This window comes from Callithrix jacchus, chromosome 20, assembly GCF_049354715.1.
Source record: "Callithrix jacchus isolate 240 chromosome 20, calJac240_pri, whole genome shotgun sequence".
Taxonomy (NCBI): Eukaryota; Metazoa; Chordata; class Mammalia; order Primates; family Cebidae; genus Callithrix; species Callithrix jacchus.
The window spans coordinates 28,935,275-28,960,839 of NC_133521.1; the positions used below are offsets into that span (position 1 = coordinate 28,935,275).

The window sequence follows — 25,565 nt, forward strand, 5'->3', positions numbered from 1 at the left end:
AGAGAGGGGGTTAATTGGAATATTAAAGAAGTAGCCAGGTGCGGTGGCTCATGCCTGTCATTCAGCACTTTGGGAGGCCGAGGTGGGCCGATCAGCTGAGGTTGGAGTTCGAGCCCAGCCTGGCCAACATGGTGAAACCCCGTCTCTACTGAAAAATACAAAAATTACTTAAGTGTGGTGGTGGGTACCTGTAATCCCAGCTACTTGGGAAGCTGAAGCAGGAGAATCGCTTGAACTGGGGAGGTGGAGGTTGCAGTGAGCTGAGATCATGTCACTGCACTCCAGCCTGGATGACAGAGCAAGATTCCATCTCGGGGAAAAAATATATATATCTATATATCTAGATATAGATATAGATATGAAGTTACAGTTTCTAACTTTTCTAGTGTTCTTTTCCTAAAGAAAGAAAATACAAAACCTGCCACAAATCTTAGAATGTCTGTAGGAAAGATTGAAACACATCAGGTTGACTATGTTTGCTTGCTTGCCTGCTTGTTTTCCAGCTAGTAGCCCTGTGTAACACTTGAAATGTGATCTTTTCCTCTGGACCCAGTTGAGGGTGGCAGAGGTCTGGGTGATGCCTCAGCAGTGGCTGTGACCATGAGCTTGGTCTCTGACTCTCTCCCTCTCTCCTTCCCCGCAGTGGGCGGTGAGATCCCCCTAGACATGCGGCTCGGGGGCGGGCAGCTGGTGTCAGAGGAGCTGATGAACCTGGGGGAGAGCTTCATCCAGACCAATGACCCGTCGCTGAAGCTCTTCCAGTGCGCCGTCTGCAACAAGTTCACGACGGACAACCTGGACATGCTGGGCCTGCACATGAACGTGGAGCGCAGCCTGTCGGAGGACGAGTGGAAGGCGGTGATGGGGGACTCGTACCAGTGCAAGCTCTGTCGCTACAACACCCAGCTCAAGGCAAACTTCCAGCTGCACTGCAAGACAGACAAGCACGTGCAGAAGTACCAGCTGGTGGCCCACATCAAGGAGGGCGGCAAGGCCAACGAGTGGAGGCTCAAGTGTGTGGCCATCGGCAACCCCGTGCACCTCAAGTGCAACGCCTGCGACTACTACACCAACAGCCTGGAGAAGCTGCGGCTGCACACGGTCAACTCCAGGCATGAGGCCAGCCTGAAGCTGTACAAGGTAAGGCCCAGCTCCTCGGGGCTCAGGCGCTGTCTATGAAAGGAGGGTTTGCCCCCTAACAGGCGAGTTTGGGAGCATTGGGGAGGAGACGGACAGTCTTGGACATGGCCCCCGTGGCTGTTGGTTGGGAACCTGGAGTTGGGAGGAAAGTCGGTGGTGTCCACTTTGTCACCCGGTGGAAACGTGACAGGTTCAGTGAGTAGCTTCAGTGGCTGAAGGTTGTCTTTCTCAGTGCCCCATTTTGGGGCAGGTTTTGTTGACAGTGCCTCCATGGTTTTTTTCTTACTTAGGTGGGCTCGTTTGCATCCTCTACTCCTGTAATTTCCGTCTTGCTTTTAGACTTTTTCTGCTTTCCTTTTCCATCTCTTTATTCCTTTTTCTTTTCTATTTCTTCTTTCCTGGATGATCCTGGGGTGGCTTGTTCCTTCCTTCTTTCATGCATGCGTCCATCATCCCATCAACAGATATACACTGGGCACCTTCTGAACGTCAGGTACTATTCTGGGCACATGTCCACATCAGTGCATGAAATTGACCAAAAAAAAAAAAAAAAAAAAAAATCCCTGCCCTCACGCAGCTTCCATTCTTTTAGCAGGAGATGGGTAAGAAACAATGAATAAATTATGAAACAGGCTAGAAGGTGCTAAATGCTGTGGGGAAAGCTGGGTCCATAAGGGGCCTCCTTTGTTTTCATTTTTGTTTTTTTTCTGTTGCTTCCTGGGTTCGATGCCCTTTCTCTTCCTTATACTTTTTCTTCCTTCCCTGGGCTTCTCCCATCCTCCCCGCTCCCTCTATCTCTTTTCCTCTTCCCTCCTTCCTGTCCATTTATTCTTTCTCTCCTCCCACACCCAATGTCCGCCCCAGCCCTTCCCTCTACTCCGTAGATGGTAACCTAGGAGGAGGTGCTCCAGATACTGTAAATAGTCCTTTCACTTGCACGGCAGAATTGCTCCAGACATCTCTATTGATTTTCACTGGACTTAAAGCCTCACCTTTTTCTCTAATCATCCCATAATGGCTTTAGTATGAACAGTCAGGTACAAATCGCCATAAATCTCCCTGGCCTCATTCCACACACCTTCCACTCCCTCACTCTGTTTCCATTTTCCTTACTCCTGTTATCAGCCTCTCCTCTTGCCTTTCACACCACTTCTCACATCTTTGGGCCCATGAGTGTTTGGTCTGTGCTGGCCCTGAACTAGCTGAGGCCCCGCTCTACTCAGCGTGATTTTAAATGGAGATTCCATGTAAGGAAGACGTCTAGTCCTTTCCCCATGTCGGCCTGTGCAGGGATTGATAACTGTACTTCATTTTACAGTTGCTCCTCAAGGTGTGGGGAGGACTGCGTAATGCTGATGAGAAAGCGCTTTAGGTAAAGGAGGAGAAGGCAGGAATGAGGTAGAGGGGATAGAACATTCTGGAACTGACCATCAATTTAGCTGTGGTGCAGTGAGGAAGGTCTGGACTCCACGCAGCCAATCCCCTTATCTCAGATGAGCAAGAACCTTGCTGGACTGGCTGAGTTTTGTGTCACCATTGAAAGAAAAAGACCCTTTGCAGTCAGTTTAAATTGGATGTCTGAACTGGCAACAGGATGGTGCCAACGTGGTCAAGAAAACCTGATGGAAAAACCAGTGGGAAAAAGAATTTCCAAAGGACCCGACTGAGTAAAATTTGTACAAAGGACTTGGCGTGGCCATTGAAGGTTCGCGCAACTTTGATGAAGGTTGTTTAGAGGTGGCACGAAGCTGGCCTCTTCCATCCAAGAAAAAAATTGCCCTTTAGACTCTAAAACGCACACGGTGGTGATTAACTCGCACGCTGCATCCTCCGTGCAGCTGGAGTCTTGAATAAGAGTCTGTCAGGCACTTGGCTTTGCTTCTAATGGGCCTGGAACTTGGAAAGGATTTGCTGAGAACATCCCATTTTGGTCCACAAAACTTGTCCACGGGTCACACCCAGAGAGTCAGGGTGAGGTGTGTATGGAAGACACGCAGTTTATTTGTGTGTTTCTGCACTATGGGTCTGTCCTCCTGGGCCTTCAGTTTTTCATTTCTTTTCTTTAAGTTAGAGGAAACTCTTGTTCAAAAAGATGGCATGGGGAGAAGGGTCCTGAGTGTTGGGGTGCAGGGTAGTAGGACGGGGACCCAGCACCCAAAGGAGAGGTTCCGTAATCGTGCATCTGGCCGGCACATCCCCAGGGGTGACCAGGGCAGAATTGTCTCTGTCAGGAGCCAAAGGTCATTAGTCTAGTCTCATTAGTTCTTGGGTAATGAATGGCCCTGTGCCTGCCGGGGATCCGCCATAGGGGGTGGGGAGCTCTCCGGCTCCCTCCTGGATGACATCTCTGGGATTATCATTCCCGTGCTTGCCCTGAGCCCTTTGTTCCCTCAATACGACTAAGATAAAACTTCTCTTGCCACCAAGAGGGGCTCCCTCTCATAAGGTTTCGTCAGTCCACTGATTTGGGGTAGGGATGGGAGGTGGTTTGAGAGTCACTTTTCCTCTAGGCCCTGGTGTGGCCTGTAGTAAATGGAGATTGATTGCATGTTATTTTTCCTCTTGCTAATGTAATCCATTAGCCCGGCACATGCATAATCAGTTTAGAGCACAGTTAACTGGATGTAATCGAGTTCTTTACTGTCTGCTAGAGAAACTGCTCCAGATGCAGCTGACCTGGGGAGGGCCCCGGGCTTCTCACACACAACCCTCCTTACTCACCCCTTCCCCACCCCACCCTGTCCCAGCTCCCTGTAAGATTATTCATGATCAGCCAGGGCGGCTCTCCAGAGTTGCTCTTTGTGGCACCCAGCGAAGTGGCGGTGATGCGTGTGGCTTCCCAGTGGGCCTCCCAGCGCTCTCTTTCAGCTGAGGCTTTTTTTCTCCTCCTGCTCCTTTTTCATGTTGGTGGAGACAGAACTGCATTCTCAGGAGATGCAAGCAGTGGTGTGGCTTTGGGTTTGTCGTCTGACCTCACCCTGGGCTGGAGTCGCTGCCCTTGCAGTCATGAATGCTAGTGCGTAGGTTGCTATATTAAGAGTGAACTTTCTGAAAGCCTGAGATAATTTCTCATCCAGAAATGAGAGAGGGTTGGGCTGATCTATAAAGCCTGGTGGTATTGTCTTCATTGCCTGGAGTGGTGTAGTTCTGATTTTTGTGTGATACTCATTTATGAATCAGGATTAAGGTTTAACCTGTTTTTTCCTCTGCACTCCTGGAAGTAGAGTGAAGTTAGGGGAAGGCTGCAGGGCCCGAGGCATCTGATGGAAGCCTCCTTACATTGTCTCTAGGCCCCAAGTTACTTCTGCAAAGTGCTCCTGATTGAATTCCTTGGGATCTTTTGGTCTGAAACAGCAGCCGGCTCTGGCCCAGCTCCTAGTGCTCACATGTCCACATCCTAACACCTACCCTGGTGAGATCCCTGTGACTGGCTGACACAGCAGGAATCCCAGAGGCTCAAGTGAAGCTTGGAGACTGGGCTCTTTCCGTCCTTAGTGACTCATCTGATCTAGAATGGAAAAGGCACTTTCTGTCACTGGTACTGAGCTCCCAGGTCCTTAATTCCTCATCCTTCTGCTTTCACATGTAAACGTATCACTCCTTTCTCAGAGGATGTACATCCTGGCCCCACTCCCGATCCTCTCCACCCGTAGAGATGTGGGTGCCCTTGCTCCTCAGAACCAGGAGAGTAGCTGCCACTGATACACGCCTGCCCCCTCTGCCCTCTCCCATGGCTAGTGTGGAGCCTGCATCCGAGATGTATGAGTTTGGAGACGGCAGGAGCTCTTCCATGTTGATGTTGCATTCCTGGCTAAGTGACGTCCATGACAAGCTCTCTGATATTTGTGCAACTTTCTGCCTGGAGGAGGAGGAGCATAGAAAGGGCAGTTGGAAATCAGGGCACACTCCTGCCATCCCCCAACATCTGTGTTTTGCTTTGATGTTTTTCTTCACCTGTGAGTCTTTGGAATGGAAATCTGTCAGCGTTAGCAGATAGATTCAGACCCCACCAGAATCTGTTACTCAAAACAGTTTCCAGATGGGGTTCCCTTGATTGGGCCAAAACTGGAGGTTACCTATTAATCTTAAGTTGTGCATAGAGGGTTGTCCACCATGGTGTTGGGTCTGGGCCACATGTGAGCTGCCCTGGAGCAACAAGGCACACAGGAGAGGAGAAGCCAGTGTCCACACCAGCTCTGAGTGGCCTACAGTAGGAGGCGGAGTGTGGTATTGATTCCTGCACATGGCCAGATTCTCCACATAGTGGATGTCTGCGCATGCTGTCCTAGGAGGATTGTGCAGTGTGGGAGGATGGAAGAAAACCTCCATCGGACTTTGCATTGCTTCATATCCCATCCTCACATCTCAGTTCTTTCCCTGATGTGTAAGAAACTCACTGGGACTCACACTCCCAGAAGGGCCATAAACTCATCATGTGGGAAATGGGCATATCAGAAAACATAGGCGAAGTCAGACAGCAATTTGGACTGAAATGTGCATTCTTGGTGCTCCTCTGTGGGTGCACTGCAGGGAAGTGGGGGTCTTAGAAAGACAGCTGCACACTTTATGCCCATAGGTAGTGCCTGGAGGCCTTTGTCTTGTGCTGAGAGCAAAAAGCATAAATCCCTTGGGTAGTGTCCCCTCCCTCCCCCGCACCCTGCCTGCCCGGTGTGACCACGTGTTTCAAACTCCCGTGAACGTGTGGTTTGCATCGGGATCCTGGAGCCTGTCTCCTCAAACCTTGTTTTCTCATTATTGGATAATTTCTTTTTGTTTTGTTTGAAGTACCTACTTCTGCCACCTCTCTCCCTACCTTGGTGCCTCCAACCAACAAATGAAAGGAAGGGAATGTTTTCCTACAGGTGATTTAGAAGGTGTGAAAGGCCAGATGTTTGGGTGAATTTTAGCACCTTTTACCTTCCTGCCCTCCTTCTCCTGGAGCAGCTGCAGGCCTGAGATTCATTTCCCCAACTTGATGGTCGGTGCTGGTGGGTCGCTGGTCTGTGTAGCTGGGCTGGGAGACCGTGCATGGGCCTGATGGATCCTTGCTCGAGAGCCAGGGCTGACTCTGCAGCTCTGGTAGCCACCAGTTAACCTCAAGGGGACTCCAGTAAGATGGAAAAAGCAAATATTTTAGGGAGCAGGGGTCATGCCAGGACCACATTCATCCATTACTGCTGTGGGAATGTGTGGCTCATGGTTCACCAGTGGTGTGAAAGGTGGGTACCTTGCTGGGAGGTCCCTTGTTCTGTCCTCCTTCCAGAAGCTTCTCACCTGTCTTCACCCACATCCCTCCAATAGGTTGTATTTCACACTCTCAGCCGATGGCTTTAGGCGCAAGCTTTGTGTGGGTCACTCTGGTTATAGCATTTCACACACCCTCATGTCGAGAAGCTCAGGTTGGTGTGATCTTTTGACCCCGCGCTTTAGACACCACATAGTGGAACTGAAATCTTATTAGATGTGGGTACTGAAAAAAAAAGTTGAGTACTTAAAAATCTCCTGTCGAAAAACCAGTTTTGCAACCATTAACCATAGCACTTTTATTTTCTCCTTTTTCTAAATGCTTTCAGTGTTTGTTTTCCTCTCTTTTCTGGATCTTAGAGAACTGACCAGACCCTTCTAGAATAGTATTGTATTCTTAATTCTTTCTTGCAAGTTTATCATTCCATGCTGACCTGAAGTGTAAGCTAGTAGTAAAATGCGCCTTCCCTATTTTTTACAGTTAAAGAATACGAGTAGTGCATGTTTACTGTAAAAAAAAAAAAATTGGAAAAATCCAGGAATTTTAAAAATTAGTAAACTTTAAAAGAAAGGAATTTTAAAAAGTAGTGAACTTTAAAAGAAAGTAAATATCTGGTTAATCCTACTGTGTGATATATTTTAATTTTCTTTTTGCATGTAACACAGGCCTTTTACAAAATTAGAATGATAGAGTACATATATATGTGTATGTGTGTCTATATATACATATATATGCACAATATACACATGCACACATATGCATACCTATATATGTATAGACACACAGTGTCTATAATACCTGAGACCTTTGTTTATATCTGAGTATTTTCCAATACTTTTTAAAGTGGGTATCTTTTTTCTGCGGTCTGACTTTACTATCCAGAGGCAAACCCACTGTTACATGTGTTTGATACTGTTTTGTGCTCTTTTCAGTGCTTCCATAGATGAAAATGTGTGTGCCTATGTATCTGTACACACACATACATACTGTCATTTTTAAAAATCTCTAAGTATAGACACGTGCTATGCTTTCAATTTTGTTTTGTTTTTTTTTGAGACAGAATCTCACTCTGTCACTCACGGGGGAATGCAGTATGACAATCTCAGCTCGCTGCAACCTCCACCTCCTAGGCTGAAGCAATTCTCCCACTTCAGCCTCCCAAGTAGCTGGGACCACAGGTGCACACCACCACACCCAGCTCATTTTCTGTATTCTTCATAGAGGCAGGATTTCAACATTTTGCCTAGGCTGGTCTTGAACCGCCGGGCTCAAGCAGTCTACCTGCTTCAGCCTCCCAAAGTGTCAGTTTGTTTTATTCATGAAAATCTTCTAGATCAGTACATACAGACACTTTTTATCATCAGAATCATTTTACGTCGGTACATGTAGATACAGTCACTCTTTTTAATGGGTACATAGTATTTCCTTTATTGACCAGTCTCTTTTCAGTGTACCTTGAGGTTATGTGCAGGGTTTAGATATTGCAGATAATGAGTTCAGAACGTCAATCTCTACATACTTGTGCTGTTCCATGAAGTGGGGTTGTTGGGTCCCAGGACCTAATGCCAGGAGATGCGGCACTTCCCAGTGGCCTTTCAGAAAGCAGGTGGCCATGCCACCCTTCCGTGTTAGGTGATGACCAGACTCATGTGCAGTGACCAACGCCATGTTGTTGTTTTCCGTGTTCATGGTCAGATGGACACCATTGTTCTAATGTGGGTGCCTTTTCACTGTTCCAGTGTGGGTAGGTAGAGGAGGCATTTTTTCATGCATTTTTTTTTTTGAGACGGGGTCTCTGTTGCCCAGGCTGGAGTGCAGTGCTGCGATCTCAGCTCACTGCAACCTCTGCCTCCTAGATTCAAGTGATTCTCGTGGCTCAGCTTCCCAAGTAGCTGAGATTACAGGTGCTCGCTACCACGACCAGCTAATTTTTATGTTTTTAGTGGAGATATGGTGGTTTGCCATGTTGGCCAGGCTGGTCTGAAACTCCTGACCTTGGGTGATCCACCTGCCTTGGCCTCCCAAAGTGCTGGGATTACAGGCGTGAGCCACCACACCCAGGCCCCATTGTGACTTTCGAGGAATATGTTTTGTGTATAGTTGTAAGGCTCTGCTTTTGTATACGGTGTGATTTAGGGCTCTATTTTTCTTTAGATTAGATGGCTAGCTGTACAATGATTGCTTACATAACTAGTCTTTCCTAGCTGGTGTGAGAAGCTGTGTTTCTATTTCCCAATTCTCTTACGTCTTGCAGAGCCTCTTGTGAATGATCCACGGATTTTGATAAATCAGTGCATATTTACAGAATACTGTCATTGGAGACACAGCGGGGAACAAGAAGGGGCGGAAAGGCCTGGTTCTCTTTCCTGGCATTTGGTGCCTGTCTGTGGACCAGACATCTTCCTCTCACCTTTTGCTGTTTCTCTCTGGCGTATTCCCCAAAAGAAAATTTCTTAGTTTACCTTCATTGAATTCTCCAGCTTGAGGGAACTTCCAGAAGAAACAGAGTCTTGGAAGAGGAGCTGAATTTTTAGGGCGCTTTAATGGAGACTGTGGAGCTCACCATTTATCTTCAAAAAGCTATCAGGGACAAATTCTGAAAGTCATGGAAGTTCCCTTTTCTGAAGTTGTTATGTAAATAGCATGTAGATTTTATGACTGTGTCTACACATTTCCAGTACAAACTGTTTTCAGGTACTGGTTACCAGTCTATTTTTGGATTCCAAAGGCATACCATGGCCCTGACTTAGGCTGAGCAGCAAGGAGGTCTAATTTCAGAAAATCTAATAGCTACAAATAACAACTGACAAATATATTTGTCAAAATATTGGAAAGTACCCTAGATTTTCTATTTAGAAAGCCCTGGACCTTCTTATGAGAGAGAAATCTTAAACTTTCAGTCTCTTTACCTATCCCCATCCGGAGGAATAAGCCATTACTGTGAAATTCTTTGCATGAATGACATCTGCCATCTTAGAGGTGGTCAATAACCCTTAGGACAGTTTTGTTGAAAATATTCCGTTGCTTCTGCATTCCAGAATAATGCATTGTGTTACAGTTGTTCCAGGTAAACACTCTGGTGAGAGAGGCAGTATGGCAGGTATAATCGGCAGAGGTGTGAACTCAGTGTTGAATTCTTGCAACTCGCTGAGGACTTGGACTAAAAGGCCAAATTTGAATATATCTAGTCCCAACAGGTGGTTCTGGTTTTTTTGTTTTGAAAGGGAAATTGTAAGGGAATAATTAGGCACAGTCAGGAACACCGTCAGGAAAAGGCAAGAGTTTGTAAATAATTATATGATCCACCCGAACCGTGTTCTTTATTCTGTTTTACACATAACTTGAAGCTACAAATACTACTAAGTGTAGGGTGGGAAAGGCTGGTACTGTGGAAACCATTCTGGTAGTATTGAATCCATGTATATTTAATACTTAACAAAAATTGGTTTTTAGCACTTAAAGCAGCTGGGATGTAGGATGAAAGTTAAAATTTTCTGATGGCAGAAAATCTGTCACTTGTAGAAGTACTGGAGAATGTAGAAACTAGCAACTTTAAGGGGGTGACTTGGGATTGTGTTGGCAAATACAGCCAAGAAAAAGGTGGAATTCCCAGTGATGTGAATTTTATTATTATTTTCTTTTTTATAAAAAGAAATTTAAATCACATTAAAAAAAAAAATAGGGTCTCACTGTGTTGCCCAGGCTGGTCTCAAACTCCTGGGCTCAGGTGGTCCTCTTACCTTGGCCTGCAAATATAAATCTCAGATAAGCAACAGTGATGTTTTGTGTAAGGATAGCTCGTGAATTATGCTTACGCTTACGTGAAATTCACATTTAACTGAGCATCCTGTGTTTTGTTCGGCAGCTCTGCCTCTGGATAGCCTAGAAATCTGTTGATAATGACCTGCCAACAGGCTGTACAGAAGCGTAAAGAGAGCTGTGTAGCTTCCTTGTTTGTGAAACTCCTTTTCTTCCAGTGGTTCCCAACAAAAGAACAAAGTTACAAACGCCCCAACAATGATATCCAGTTTTTGTTATTTATAGAAAAGTGTACTATTAGATATTTGTATTTTCTGTGTTAAAGAAAATGCTTTCCTGTTCTAATAAAATCTGAAATTTTCTCCAGAGCTGTTTGTTCAGGCTTACTTTTCAGTCATTTTTTTCCTGAGTTCCTTTTATTGAAATGCTTTCGCGTCACACAGTGGACATCAGGAGGCCTGGCTTGGTCAGCACCAACTTTGCCAGATGCTGAAGCTGCCCCTGGTCTGCTCCAGGCCTTCTCGGTCTCCTCCTGCTCTGGTTACTTGTACCTAGACCATGAAAATTCACAGCACGTGAGTGTTGCTCACAGTACATGGCAGACCCCATGTGTGGATGGTATATAGGTCGCTAATAGGAAATGTAGAAAGTAGGTTTAAATTGGGACTAATCATCAAGAATGATTAGGGGATGTTCTCTAGGGTCCCCATCTTCATCTTATAAAGACAAACTAGTTAGAAGGTTAGAAATGTTTATCTACTGATAGTGTTTGGTTTATAACCTGTTAATGAGTGGGGCATGTTCTGAGACTCAGGGCGAGATCCTCCAAAGCATATTCAGTCTCTTAGGTCAACAGTGGTACCCACATTGCTTGGCGGGGCTGGCCTGTGTGCTGGAGCTGCTGAAGGGGTTTGCATCCACCTGCTGTTTGAGTCTCTTTTCCTGTCTTCTGTCTCTGGTGGTAGGCTCTTCCTGGAGGATGGCGGGACCTTTCTAACCGCTTCTGTGCAGACCTCTTTGGACTTCCTTGATGACATGTGTCCCACTGGGGCATCCTCGTCTTCCTGCTGTCCTGCAGAATGAGACAGAAGGTTGGATTCTGGGTGGAAAGCATCCTTCCATCTGCTACCCTGACCTGTTCTCCTCCCATGGGTTCAGACTCTAGCCCTCAGGGCCCAAGAGGCCAGACCACAGGATTTCCCAGATCATTCCCCTGGGCAACGTCTTAGACACTGAAATCACTGGGAAGGGGACTTCCTTCCCTGGGTCAACAGTGTTTGTGGAGTGCTGATTCTATGCTGGGCATTGAAGTAGGATTTTGTATAGGCTGGGGTTCATGAATGTGTCATGCATTATTAAACTTATTTGGGGCTGTGGCTCCCACTTGTAATCTCAACACTTAGTGAGACTGAGGCAGGGATACTGCTTGAGCCTAGGAGTTCAGGACCAGCCTGGGCAACATAAACAGACCCTGACTCTATAAAAAATGTTAAAAATTAGCCAGGTGTGGTGGCACATACCTGTGGTCCTGGCTGCATAGGGGGCTGAGGTGGGAGGATCACTTGAGCCTGAGAGTTCGAGACCAGCCTGGGCAACATAGCCAGACCGCATCTTGATGAACAATAAGAAATTTAACAGGGTGTGATGGTGCCTGTAGCCCAGATACATGAGGGGGCTGAGGTGGGAGGATTGCTTGAGTCTAGGAGGTCAAGGCTGCAGTGAGTCATGATTACAGCACTGCAGTCTAGCTTGGGTGACAGAGCAAAACCCTGTCTCAGTAAATAACTAAATAAATGAAACAGTGCAAACCTATTTGGTTTAGGGAAGGCTTTGTTAGCAACGTGTACTGGGAGTGTGGTTCTTCTCTATTGTCTGTGCTCTGTAATGGGAACCCCCAGCCCAGCGTATCTTCTGTTCCTCTTCCTCCTTCCCTCCCTCCAGAACCTTCTTTCCATTGAAGACTGCCCTCTGGTCAAGCGGGGTGGCGGGCAATGAGCAGCTATCAGGTTTTTTTTTATTTTTTGAGACCGAGTCTCACTCTGTTTCTAGGCCGGAGTGCAATTGTGTGATCTCGGCTGACTGGATCCTCCTCCTCCCAGGTTCAAGTGATTTTCCTGCCTCAGCCTCCCGAGTAGCTGGGAATATAGGCGGCCGCCACCACACCCGGCTAATTTTTGTATTTTTAGTAGAGATGGGGTTTCACCTTGTTGGTCAGGATGGTCTCCATATCTTGGCCTTGTGCTCTGCCCGCCTCGGCCTCCCAAAGTGCTGGAATTACAGGTGTGAGCCACTGTGCCTGGCCACAGGTCTGGTTCTGAATTAGGAGATGAGTTTTCTAAAAACTTGGAGCAAACAGGTCTGATCACCTGTGTAAGATTAGAACTTTCTTTCTGGTATCCCCTTACTTCCTTTGTACTTTCTTCCAGCCAAAAAGCTGGAAAGGTCATGCAGCTGGCTACAGCCTCGTCACACCTGGGCACCTCTGACCATGACGGCTGGCAGAATCCTGCATGACCTCAAGGCTTTTCCAACAGGCTTCTGACCCCTCGGTTGTCAGAGGAGCACAGGTGTCACCAGGCTGTGGTCAGCAGCATGATCTTGGTGTACATGTGCAGATGTTACTCATTTCACTTTTGACTTGGACCTAGATAGAAGTATCTAAGGACCTTTTTTAAAAAATGGTTTCTATTTTAATTATTTTTTTTATAAGGAGTCTCACTCTGTAACCCAGGCTGTAGTTCCGTGGTAATCTCAGCTCATTGCAACCTCCGCTGGCCGAGTTAAAGCGATTCTCCTACCTCAGGCTCCCAAGTAGCTGGGATTACAGGCGTGCACCACCACACCCAGCTAATTTCTGTATTTTTAGTGGAGACCAGGTTTCATCATGTTGGTTAGGCTGGTCTTTGACTCCTGACCTCAAGTGATCCTCACACCTCAGCCTCCCAGATTGCTGGGATTACAGGCCTGAGCCACTCTGCCCGGCCTGTATATAAAGGCCTTTGGGACAGTGAGAATGACAATGTCGGGGTTTGGTGTTTGCTCTTAGACCCCCTTTGCTTTTGGGAGGCAGTCTTTGTCACTGCATTGGTCCTGCAGATACTTGTTGGCGCTCCTGAAGATCAGGGAGGAGCTCCGATTGTGTTTATGGCAGGGAGTATCTTAGCAGAGTGACCCTTTCCAGCTTGTGAACGTGTCTTGCTGGTTTCCAACAGGGTTCATTTGAATGGAATGTTTCGTGTTCCAGGTTCTTTATGAACCGCTGATTGTTGCAGGCACAGGAAGTTTCTCTGAGCAGCATTAGATGTCTTTCCTCTGTCTAGGGCAGGGCACTCTGTGCCTTGAGGTGGGGGCAGGGGAGATAAAAGGTAACTCCACAGTCTCTTCCCCAGCCGAGGAGTCTCCTGCTCCAAGATGGTGTTCACTGTGGTCCTCCCATAACTCCTGTGCCTTCGTCTTCTGTACTGTCCTGCTACTGCCATGTCTCTTGTTTTCTAAAATAATTAAAGATAGAGAAGCATGGGGAATATTCCTCGGCTCTTCTAGTGAGCCAAGCCAAGTGGCACGGGTCCCAGGGCTGTGATTTCCTCCCTGTCCTAGACATGAGTCAGCAAGTGTGACTCTGAAGCCAGCTGTGGCTGAGGAAGCACTGCGGGAGTGATTTGGCTGCAGACATCTGTTTGTGCGTGTTTGTTCACTTTCTGGTTCTCAGCTTAGGCTCTGACCATTTTCATTATTAATTTTTTTTTGCCCAGACTGGGTTCACATTAGTGGTGGCTGCAGCTGTTGGCGTAGGAAGACCAAACAGCTCCTCCAGGGACCAGAGCTCTGACCTTTGTCCTGTGTCTTTGTGTCCAACTGGGAATCCATACTCGTCTCTCTTCACCTCCATGGTCTTCCTGCCCTACTTCGTATCTCTGAGCCTTTAGTGCTTTCAGTTTATCCAAAACTCATGCCTTAGGGGGTAGGCAGATTTGCTCTGAGGTAGTGAGTTCTAGTGAGACCTCTGTGGATGACTGTTCCTCCCGGATATTCTAGCTGGGTTCCCAAAGGACCCACCACATTCTCCAGAAACTTCCTCTCCCTTCCCGCTCCCTCCTGCATACACAGTCGGATGCTTGTCTTCTTTTCCTGGCCGGCACTTTCTGCCTTTTGGAGTGTGGCATTTGGAATCAAGTCACCTGGGGAGATTTCAGGCAACAGCCACAAAGCCCAGCTCCACTGAGGGGAGACTAATTACACAGCTAATTAATCCAACAGATGTCATTTTAAGTGCTCATTTCTGTGTGATTTGGTTACACATGTGCTGCATTGCTGAGATGCGCATTGGGCCCTGTTGGAAAGTATCTTCTTTTTTTAATCAAACTTTAGGGAAGAGTGTATTTCCTGTCCCATCTTTTATGCTCTAGTGACACATCCCTGCTTTTCCAGAACTCTGTCTCCAGCTGCTACACCCACAGACACCCACTCCACGCGGGTGTTACACTGTTTGGCACCACGCTAGTCTCTGCGTCATGTGCTAGATGGTCTCACCAGCTGGTTTGGAAGCTTCTTGAGGACATGGATTGCCTTTGGTTTTGTGAGTTTCTCTCCAGAATGCAGCACGAGTGGACATCAGCAGATGGTTATCTGTTTCTCTCCATTTGCCCTCTTGTCTTTACTGAAAGCAAGTTTTTTTTTTTTTTTTTTTTTTTTTTTGAGACGGAGTTTCGCTCTTGTTACCCAGGCTGGAGTGCAATGGTGCGATCTCGGCTCACCGCAACCTCCGCCTCCTGGGTTCAGGCAATTCTCCTGCCTCAGCCTCCTGAGTAGCTGGGATTACAGGCACGTGCCACCATGCCCAGCTAATTTATTGTGTTTTTAGTAGAGACGGGGTTTCACCATGTTGACCAGGATGGTCTCGATCTCTTGATCTCGTGATCTACCCTCCTCGGCCTCCCAGAGTGCTGGGATTACAGGCTTGAGCCACCGCGCCCGGCCGAAAGCAAGTTTCTTTGCAAGAAAAGTAGCTTAGGACTGTCAGAAAGGTGGTTTGAAAGCAGATGGTTAAGAAGCGTAGGATGGCCGGGTGCAGTGGCTCATGCCTGTAATCCCAGCACTTTGGGAGGCTGAGGTGAGCGGATCCTGAGGTCAGGAGTTTGAGACCAGCCTGACCAACATGGAGGAACCCCATCTCTACTAAAAATAGAAAATCAGCTGGTATCATGGTGCATGCCTGTAACCTCAGCCACTGAGGAGGTTGAAGCAGGAGAATTGCTTGAACCCAGGAGGTGGAGGTTGTGGTGAGTCGAGATTGTGCCACTGCACTCCAGTCTGGGCAGCAAGAGCAAGTTTCCATCTCAAAAAAAGAAAAAAAGAAGTGCAGGGCATCAGTGGTTGTTGTGAAACTGAACAAGTCGTGCATGGGACAAAAATAAAAAGGCTCTTGGAGGCAGAGAAGAAAAGTCAGGAAGTGAGAGGAGATGGTGTTTTTCTTCCTTCCCTCTGCAGTGGCAGGAGCAGAACAGAGTATGGAAAGGTGCTGCTTTCTGCAGGTGGCCTGGGAGCGGCTGCAGGGTGTAGCGTGGCTGTGGCCCCGAAGCTGGCAGCCTGTACTCATGGAAGTCACCTGGTCCTCCGTCAGGGCTGTTATCTGCCCAAGGCCACATTGCCCAGCAACCCCTCACCCTGAGTCATGCTCACTCTGGGAGTGTGCTCACTCTGGGAGTGTACTCACCCTGTCCCTTCCCAATCGCTGGATCTGGAAGTGACACATTTCACCACTGATGGGACAGGTCACCAGTGTTTTCCGTGTTGCTGAATCTTTGGCTGTGTTCTCATCCCTCTAGACCTTTTAGCCACCTTTGCCACCCTTGGCCCCTTGTCCAGCTCTGCTGGCTTATTTTCTGTGACTTCACAGTCAGTGTTATTACACCCCCAGGCTTGGCCCAGAGCCCTTTCCTTTTTCTGTCTCTAACTCTCCCTAAGTGTCTCATTCAGTCCAGTGGTTTTCAACCCCATCTACTTTCTGATGACACCTGAATCTGTCTGTACCCCAGACCTCTTCCTGTATCCAGCTCTCTCCCTGGCATTTGCATTTGAATGTCTGAGAATGAACTCTTCAGGCTTAGCATGGTGCAGGAAGGACTCTGTGACCAGAACCCCCAAATGCTGATGGGCTCCTGCATCTCGGTTAGTGCTGCCTAAACCAAAAACCTGGGAACTGTCTGTGGGGCCCTTCGTCTTTTACTCCCCTGCAGCCCAACCATCAGCAAGTTCTGTGGGTGCTACCTTCAAAAATGCATTTCCATCACCCTTCTCCCAGGCCGACGCGCGTCGTCTCTGTGTATTTCAACTCTCTCTCTGCCTTTAGTCTTGTCCTTTATGTTCCCTCTTCATACAGCAAGTTTATGTAGAGGAAAATCAGGTCATATCTCTCCCTTGAAAAGACCCCACAAAGGCTTTCCACCGTACTTGAGATAAAAGCCCACCTTTGCACTGTGGCTTACAAACACCTTTATGATCTGAACTCCTCCCACCTTGCTGACCTTATTTTACAACCCTTTTCCCTCTGCCCCCTACACCGCAGCCACAGCAGCCTTTTCACTGTTCATTCAGTATGCCAAGCTTGCACCTGCCACAGGCCCTTTGCACTTGCTGTTCTACTGAGTGCTTGTGCCTCCTTGACCTTGACAGTCAGCTCTCATTCAATGTCTGGTCCTCAAAGAGGCTTTCCCTGACAACCCAGTCTCAAGGAGCTACACTGTCACTTCACTCAAGATAACTACTCTGCATTGACAGTGATTATATTTATTTTCCTTGTCTGTTCATTAATTTAGTTGTCTCCCAAGACAGCAGGGCCTGCATTGCCCCATTAACAGCTGTGTCTCTAGTGCTTAGAATAGTGTGTGAACCAGCCCAATAAATATTTATTGAATCACAGGGTACCAGCAGAGCGTGTGTGGCTTCTCCCCTCTGATATAACAGGTACAGCAGCCTCATGCGCACACTTGGCATTTCACTAGGTAGAGGCCCAAGGCACATGTTGGTGTAAATGGGATGGCTCGTGTGGACCAGGTCATTGCAGAGCTGTCTGCAGCCCTGGTCGTTTACCATCAGCTTCACACAGAGGTCTGTGCCTGTACTGACCCTTGAGACACAGCCCTGGCAAAGTGGGGCAGCTGGCATCAAAGTATTTTGAAAATTCCCAGATGCTGCTGGACAGCCGTGAGTTTCATGATGACCAGAGTCTCAGCTCTTTCTCCTCAGTGCTCTCATCAAGATGCTTTGTTCCTTTCCCTTTTTTATGATAGACCATATTTTTAGTGGTCCTTCTCCTCTGCTTGGTTGTAAGACCCTTAACAGCGGAATCTGTTTATTCTCACCCAACTTTGTATCCTTCCCAGGGTCTTGGGGTTATTAGGTAGACCATTAGCAAGTGTGACCTGATGATTTGATAGGGAAAGATGGAATCTTTTTTTTATTTTTGAGACTAGAGTCTCGCTCTGACATCTAGGCTAGAGTGCAGTGGCACGATCTCAGCTCACTGCAATCGCGTCTCCTGGGTTCAAACGATTCTCCTACTTCAGCCTCCCGAGTAGCCAGGATTACAGGATTTTTGTATTTTTAGTAGAGATGGGGTTTCTCAATGTTGCCTAGGCTGTTCTGGAACTCCTGACCTCAGGTGATCCGCCTGCCTCGGCCTCCCAAACTGCTGGGATTACAGGCATTAGCCACCATGCCCGGCCGAAAGGTGGAATCTTAAACATAGAAATTTAAAGATTAGGGACAGCCCCAAGGTGCCTCCTCCATCAGTTTCCCTAGAGGCTCCTCTGCTGCTTTCCTTCACTTCTTCTTGGGCAGGTGTCTTTGTCTGAGTGATGCTTCCTTAGTCCCATATCTGATTGTCCCCCCATCCTGAGAACCATGTTTTTGGTGGCAGAACATATTCCCAGTAAGAGAAACTCTGACCTGTTCCTCTCCTCCTGCCCCATGTAGAAGCCACATATCCTTGGGCACCTTCTATGAGCAGGGGTAACGTCCTCACTTCTTTAGGGCAGTGACTTTCAAACTTTGTTGACGATGATATAAAAGGAAATGCATTTTACATGGGTGACCCAGCACGTACATAAATCTAGATATTCTATATATTCGACTAAAACAGAAGTTGTGCAGAGTGATTTTATCCTTATTGCAGGTGCTACGTTCTGATGCTTTCTATTGCATTCAATTCTGTTTTGTTTTACAAATGCTGTTTGTACTCACAGCGTTGATGTCATGATTCGCTGGCATGATCCTGATTTACTGATCCGGTGACTCTTAGCCCAGGATCCTTTAAAAACCTATGCCGGCCTGGCTTGACCCCTAGACGTGTGGTTTCGTTTACTGTTGGATTCCGATGTGCAGCCACAGTTTGAGGAGCACTGCACTAACGGGTCACGATCCATAGTTTGAAAAATGTTGTGATGCAGAATACAAAGAGGAATTGGTCATTCAGTAAGATCCCTCAGATGTGGACGCAAGAGTTATCCAAGTCGACAGGAAGGTGAAAGGCGGGAGCAGTCGCACCCAACTGGTTAGATCCCCAAAGATCTCTGGGAGGGAGGGGCAAGCTGGAGTTTGAGTAAGATTTGAAGAGGGTATAATCATACAGAAAGGTGAACTGGGCGGAGGGGAAAGGCAGCAGATACATTCTTGTACTTACCAAACCTGTGGCTATGGTACTAAAATGATTTTAATAACTAGAACTTCCTCTCACAGACTTGTGGACACTGTTTTATTTTACTTTTTGTGATGGAGTCTCACTCTTGTCCCCCAGGCTGGAGTGCAATGGTGCAATCTCGGCTCACTGCACCCTGTGCCTACCTGGTTCAAGCAGTTCTGCTGCCTCAGCCTCCCAAGTAACTGGAATTACAGGCATGCACCACCACGCCCAGCTAGTTTTTCTGTATTTTTAGTAGAGACAGGGTTCACCACGTTGGCCAGGCTGGTCTCGGACTCCTCACCTCAAATGATCCTACTGCCTTCCAAAGTGCTGGAATTACAGGCTGAGCCACTGCCCCTAGCCTACTCTAACTTTTTGTTTTTTCAAGTCAGCCCTGTGTACAATAGCAAAGACCTGGAACCAACCCAAATGCCCATCAGTGATAGACTGGACAAAGAAAATGTGGTATATATACACCATGGAATACTATACAGCCATAAAAAATGATGAGCTCGTGTCCTTTGTAGGGACTTGGATGAATCTGGAACCCATCATTCTCAGCAAACTGACCCAAGAACAGAAAGCCAAGCACTGTATGTTCTCACTCATAGGTGGGTGTTGAACAACGAGAACACGTGGACTCAGGGAGAGGAGCATCACACAAAGGGGACAGTTGCAGGGGATGGGGAGAGACATTGGGGGATGGGGAGGGATAACATGGGGAGAGATGCCAGATACAGTATACACCTAAAGTAAAATAAGGAAATAAATTTAAAAGTATTTATTTATTTATTTTCATTATACTTTAAGTTCTGAGATACATATGCAGAACATGCAGGTTTGTTACATAGGCATACACGTGCCGTGGTGGTTTACAGCACCCACCACCCCATCATCTACATTAGGTATTTCTCCTAATGGTCTCCCTTCCCACCTACTCTAACTTTTCAAAGAAAATCAGTTGTGAGCTAAACATTTCATTGTAACAACAAACTGGAGTGTGGGTCTTTTTAGAGTTTTGCTAGTCAGGAAGTCTGCTCATGTGATCTATTAAAATAATAAAGCTATGAAACAAATACCCCATAAACAAAGAGGAAACTGTAGTCGAGGCTGTGTGTGCTGGAGCAGGGGGAGGGGTAGAGTGTACTGCTTCTGCAGTTTACTTTGGAATGAATAAAAGATGGAAGGTGCTTTGATAGTGGGATAGAGAAATGGCTAAATAGCACAGCATTAATTTCAGCAGCTGCGTGGTGGATACTTAAGTGTCTATTATATGATTTTTTTTTTTCAACTCATCTCTGTGATTGGAAATGTTCATAATGCAGTGTGTGGGTAAAATACTAAAACCTAATGGAGAAATGTTCTCTCCTCCCTGAGCTCTACCGTGTAGAAGCTGCAAGTTTGACGTAAGGCCTCTTCTCAACCCCTGCTGTCCTGCCGTCCACCTTGCTACTCCTCCGGAAGAGTCATCCTGATGATCTGTTGTGTCTCTGACAACGGGACTCAGATGGGTTATTTCTGTTTTTGTGGACGTGGGCATATATTTCAGTAGAGGCAGAAACAAACCCGGTTAGGAGCTCTCAAGCTACCGCAGGAGAGGCAGTGGAAATCTAATGGGATCTGGCCATTCAGGAGGTATCTAGATGCCCATGAGATACCAGGCACTTGTTGGTGTGGCAGGTGGAATGGGGGCTCAGTGGGTGCTGCGGACTAGAAAAATTTAAGATAGGGTGTCCATGCATCTTAAAGGAAATCTAGATGGCTCTTGGGGTTGTAAAGACAGAGAAGATCCCTGGTGTCAGGCTGCCTGAGTTTGAATCCCAGCTCCTGGGACTTCCATAACTTAATTCCTGTTTATTCATCATCTGTAAAATGGGCTAACAGAATGACCTGCCTTGATAGGACTCTTCAATGAGTTAAATGAGGTAATGCATGAAATGCGCCTAGTTGTAGTCAGCATATAGCGCCAGAAACGTGTAAGGACTCCAGTTTTCTGCATCAGATTTCCCGTCGTCTTCTGTAGACCACATAAACTGATGTTATGTTATTTGATTTTGATTAGCTTTGAACTTGACACGCTGTTGATTTGGAGGATAGAAAGGTCATTTGGGTTTTTGTTTTGTTTTGTTTTTTTGGTGTGGAAGAGGGAGAAGGAATTTCCCCAAAGAGAAATACGACCGACGCTTAGTGAGATGACCCTGGCTAGTCTGTAGTGGCCCCATCTGAAGGATGAGGAGCTTGGATTCCTCACTAAGTCCCCTTCAAGCATGAAGTGTGTGTTTGCAGGACTTGTTTGTTTGTTTGTTTGTTTTCCCAAAGGGATATCTCCATCTCTTCTCCAAAGTAATGGAGCAAAAACTGACTAGTACAGTACTTAGGAAAATTAGACAGTAATCCAAGTCCATCTGCATTGCGGCTGTGACCTGCTCTACTCCTTCCCTGAGAAGTACCTAAGACATCTTCCTTTGTGAGAAGAAAGCGATGATGTTACTTTCACTGACATAATTTTATTATATTGTCCTGCATAACCTGGAATATTTTAGTATTTCTTTCCTTTTTTTTTTTTTTTTTTTTTGCGATGGAGTTTAGCTCTTGTTGCCCAGGCTGGAGTGCAGTGGTACGATCTCAGCTCACTGCAACCTCCGACTCCCAGATTCAAGTGATTCTCCTGCCTCAGCCTCCAGAATAGCTGGGATTGCAGGCATGAGCCACGATGCCTGGCTAATTTTGTGTTTTTAGTAGAGGTGGGGTTTCTCCATGTTGGTCAGGCTGGTTTTGAACTCCCAACCTCAGGTGATCCGCCCGCCTTGGCCTCCCAAAGTGCTGGGATTACAGGTGTGAGCCACCGTGACCGGCCTTGTTCCTTTTTAAATGGGATTTCCCGCAAGTATCAACACACACATATTGCCCTTACGTGACCAAAATTAGATGCAAGTTAGAATTTAGGCTTGGAAACTGCCAAAGAGTACATGGGACACTTGGAGGAACTGTATTCTTTGGTGTTTTTCATTCCCTTACATGTATATTTTTCTGATTAAAGCTAATGCATATTCACTCTAAAAAAATAAATAAAGCTACCGTCTAGAAATACACAGCTCAGAGAGCAAAGGTGGAAAAACTAGAATGTATTTGACATTGGTGTCTTGTTATGGTTTGTGTTTGTGTCTGTTTACATTTTGTAACCTTGGCAATACCACAGAATATCGTAAAAGGGGGAACAGCTTCTGGACGCAAGTGGTAGCTGGTGCTGCCAAGCTCCCATGTGCTCCTTGCAGAAGTGAGTTCGTTTTTATGGAAACCCGCAGTGTCTGTGGCTTGGATGACATAACATTGCCTTAGGAATCTTCCTTTAATGTCTACATTTGTGCTCTTGCTTGTGGCTGTACCATCCCAGTCTCCTTTCACTCTAGGGAGCACCTGCAGTCAAGTATGCAAAACTGTTTCCATGACAACCATTTGTTACCCATTAATTTAAAATGTTCCCAAATTTTTCTCCAGCTGCAACTTTTACTTTTTTTTTTAAAGTGGTTCATCCCTCCTCTTCCCTGCCTGTACGTTGGAAGTTAATCTCCTTGGCTGCTGAAGCCATGGTTTTTTTTTTTTTGCCCTTTCCCCACCTCTTTTGAAAGCTGAGGAGTGTGTGTGTGTGTGTGTGTGTGTGTGTGTGTATTTTTTTTCTTTTAATGAAATAAGTGGCTAATCCCGGAATCTCTGATTACAGCTTTGAGTCAACAAGTGGGAGGAGATGCCTCCCTTCTTGATTTGAAAGAAGCAGAACTTAATGCGAAACAATCTTTAACATCTGAAACTGTGTGCAAAGTATGTGCAACAGAAAAAAAATCTCCCCAAGCTCGTGGCCGATGATTAGATTCGTGGGTGGATCTGGAAAGTATACTTGAAAAACAGAGTGGCTGTTTGTAATGTGAATGGTGAATAGAGTTCGTACCAGGAGGACTGAGTTTTGGCAACATATGTTTCACGCTGGTGTCAGGAGGTGTGTAAGGAACCTGTCCACAGCTTATGTTTGGAAACTTTCATCTATGAAACGAAATGCAAATAAGTGGCAATAAACATGTAAAGGTTGCAAATTGGAACACAAATGAAGAAATGCAAAGGAAAGTTTTGCATAGCAACACTCATTTCACATGAGTTAATTATTACTATCAAATATGACATTGTAATGTCCAGGATGTGGGGTGCGGCTCAGTGATGGCGCCTTGTACCACATTTTACATTTTATGGCTATCTTGTACAAGTCTTTTGCATTTCTTACGTGTAGGTAATGATTCGGTCATTTATTCTCACTGTGGCCATAATCTTCCTTATTTTGGCAATGTACAGGCATTACTTTTGCTTTCTTCCCTGGTGGGTTTTCTGAGTATTTCTAAATGCATCGGTTCTGATCTGTTGGCAGTGGCTGAAAGAGCCGAGTGCTGGCTGTGCTTTGCAGCCGCGTAGCTTTGGATTGCTATCGTCTTCTCCATGGCCCTTCGATTTTTGAAGCATCCTTGGCATTAAGTCATGTGTGGATCGTGTCTGGATCATTTTGGGTCTTAGGACTTTGGGCCTTGAGATACTTTTGACTTAAAAAATCTCTCTGCAAGAGATCACGCAGAATCCAGTATCTTCTTATCCCCCTCCCTCTTCTTAAGCTTACTTTTATTTTTCTTTTTTCCCCTCCAATTCCAGATAGTTTGGCAAAGATTTTTAGGTGCAAAAGAACCATAAAGGGGGGTTTTGATCAGATGCTGCTCCTTTCCATTGGGGTGACAAAAATGGGTGAGAAGCTGTGTTTGTTAGGAGACCATGAAGCATATTATTATTATTATTAGATTTTATTTATTTTTTGAGATGGAGTTTCACTCTTTTCACTCAGGCTGGAGTGCAGTGGCATGATCTCGGCTCACTGCAACCTCCATCTCCTGGGTTCAAGCGATTCTCCTGGCTCAGCCTCCTAAGTAGTTGGGATTACAGGCACCCACCACCATGCTGAGTAATTTTTGTAATTTCAGTAGAGACAGGCAGACAGTAGAGACAACATCTCTAATTTCAGTAGAGATGTTGGCCAGGCTGGTCTTGAACTCCTGACCTCCAGTGATCTGCCCACCTCGGCCTCCCAAAGTGCTGGGATGACAAGCATGAGCTACCCTGCCCAGCCCATTTTCTTTTCTCTTGTCCTCCTCTTCATGTTGGGGGCCTGGGAGCCTGGCACATCCGTGTGACTGCAGTTGGTTCAGGATAATTGATGCGGTCTCCTCTCCCACAGCTGATGAGGATTATATCAGCTTGGTTTAACAGTCTCATTTTCTGCTCCCAGTGCACACTTGTTTTAATGTGTTTCGGTTAATGAGGTAGAAGAGAGAATGAGGTGTTACTGTTTATGTACAGCCAGCTTGTGTGGAGGGCCCTGTCATAGCCCGAATGGCCCCAGGCATCCTCTGGGGCAGGAGCCGTGGAGCCAGGCCACCTTTTCCGAACACAGTTTCTCCTGGCTGAGGAATGCAGTTCCTGACGATGACCTGTAAGCTTTGGCAGATAGTCTTATTTCTACCATTTGTGTTTTCCAGACGTACCTTTCTCATGTAATGATGAAAAGATTAACCTTGGCTTAGAGCTTGGGGTGCAGTTGAGGGAGCCTATCAAACACTTCAGCCCCAGAGCTTTTTCAGACTTTGCTTTTGCATTCCTTTCACCAGCCCCTCACTCGCAGGTGACCCCTCCCCAAGCAAGGGTCGGTTAATTTCACAGATAGGTAGAACCAATATCAAACATACAAGTGGAGTTGAGCAGTAAGAATTTAATGTTTTTTTTCAGAGGCAGAGTCTCACTCTGTTTTATATATAAATGTAAGTGTGTGTGTGTGTGTGTGTGTGTGTGTGTGTATATATATATGGAGAGAGAGAGAGAGAGAGAGAGAGAGAGAGAGAGAGAGAGAGAGAGAGAGAGAGCGCGCGCCACTAGACCATTGCCCAGGCTGGAGAGCAGTGGCACCATCTCGGCTCACTACAACCTTCGCCTCCCAGGTTCAAGCAATTCTCCTGCCTCAGCCTCCCAAGTAGTTGGGATTACAGGTGTGCGCCACCATGCCCGGCTGATTTTTGTAGTTTTAGTAGAGATGGAGTTTCTTCATGTTGGCCAAGCTGGTCTCAAACTCCTGATTGTAAGTGATCTGCCCACCTTGGCCTCCAAAAGTGCTGGGATTACAGGTGTGAGCCACTGCGCCCAGCTGAGCCTCACTCTGTCATCCAGGCTGGAGTGCAGTGGCACAATTATAGTTCACTGCAGCCTCAACCTCTTGGGCTCAGGACATCCTCTTGCCTTAGCCTCCTGGGCAGCTGGAACTATAGGAACCTAACATTATGCCTGGATGAACTTTTTATTTTATGGTAGAGATGGGGTCTTGCTATGTTGCCCAGGTTGGTCTTAAACTCCTGACCTCAAGCTGTTCTCCCACCTTGGCTTTCTAAAGTGCTGGGATTACACGCATGAACCACTGTGTCTGGCCTGAGAATTTGTATTTTACCTTCCATGGGTCAGAACAGTGCTACTAGTGAGGGAGGTAAAAGGGATAAAGAGAGACTTCCAGGAGTGATTTTACATGAACAGACGTTTGGTTTTGACTTGGTTCTTGCTCATTTGTGGAGCTTGGGTCTGGAGGTTTGTGGCCTATTGTAAACAAAACACCACTGCCCCCTCCTTCAGGTGCCTTGGTGAGTAGGGTGCTGCCAGAGAACATCCAGG

At 46.6% G+C, this 25,565-nt stretch overlaps 1 protein-coding gene and 1 long non-coding RNA gene across 44 annotated transcripts in view; one reads left to right on the forward strand and one right to left on the reverse strand.

The window, feature by feature from the left end:
* The window catches only part of ZFHX3 (zinc finger homeobox 3), a 1,555,416-nt gene that overhangs the window by 1,378,585 nt on the left and 151,266 nt on the right, over positions 1 to 25,565 (forward strand). For all 41 annotated transcript variants that reach the window (XM_054248756.2, XM_054248766.2, XM_054248759.2 and 38 more), the window contains one exon: positions 644 to 1,140. In XM_054248756.2, coding sequence (XP_054104731.1) covers positions 644 to 1,140 — 497 coding nt within the window. The remainder of the gene's footprint in view (positions 1 to 643; positions 1,141 to 25,565) is intronic.
* On the reverse strand, positions 10,394 to 15,986 carry LOC144580526 (uncharacterized). Of its 3 annotated transcripts, none has more exons than XR_013530124.1 (3): positions 15,858 to 15,986; positions 10,926 to 11,216; positions 10,394 to 10,695 (listed from the first exon to the last, which is right to left on the reverse strand). It is a non-coding gene; the product is annotated as an uncharacterized LOC144580526 (long non-coding RNA). The 3 variants fall into 3 exon arrangements; XR_013530122.1 differs by having other exon boundaries at positions 10,398 to 10,695; positions 11,011 to 11,216; XR_013530123.1 differs by having other exon boundaries at positions 10,400 to 10,695; positions 11,066 to 11,216.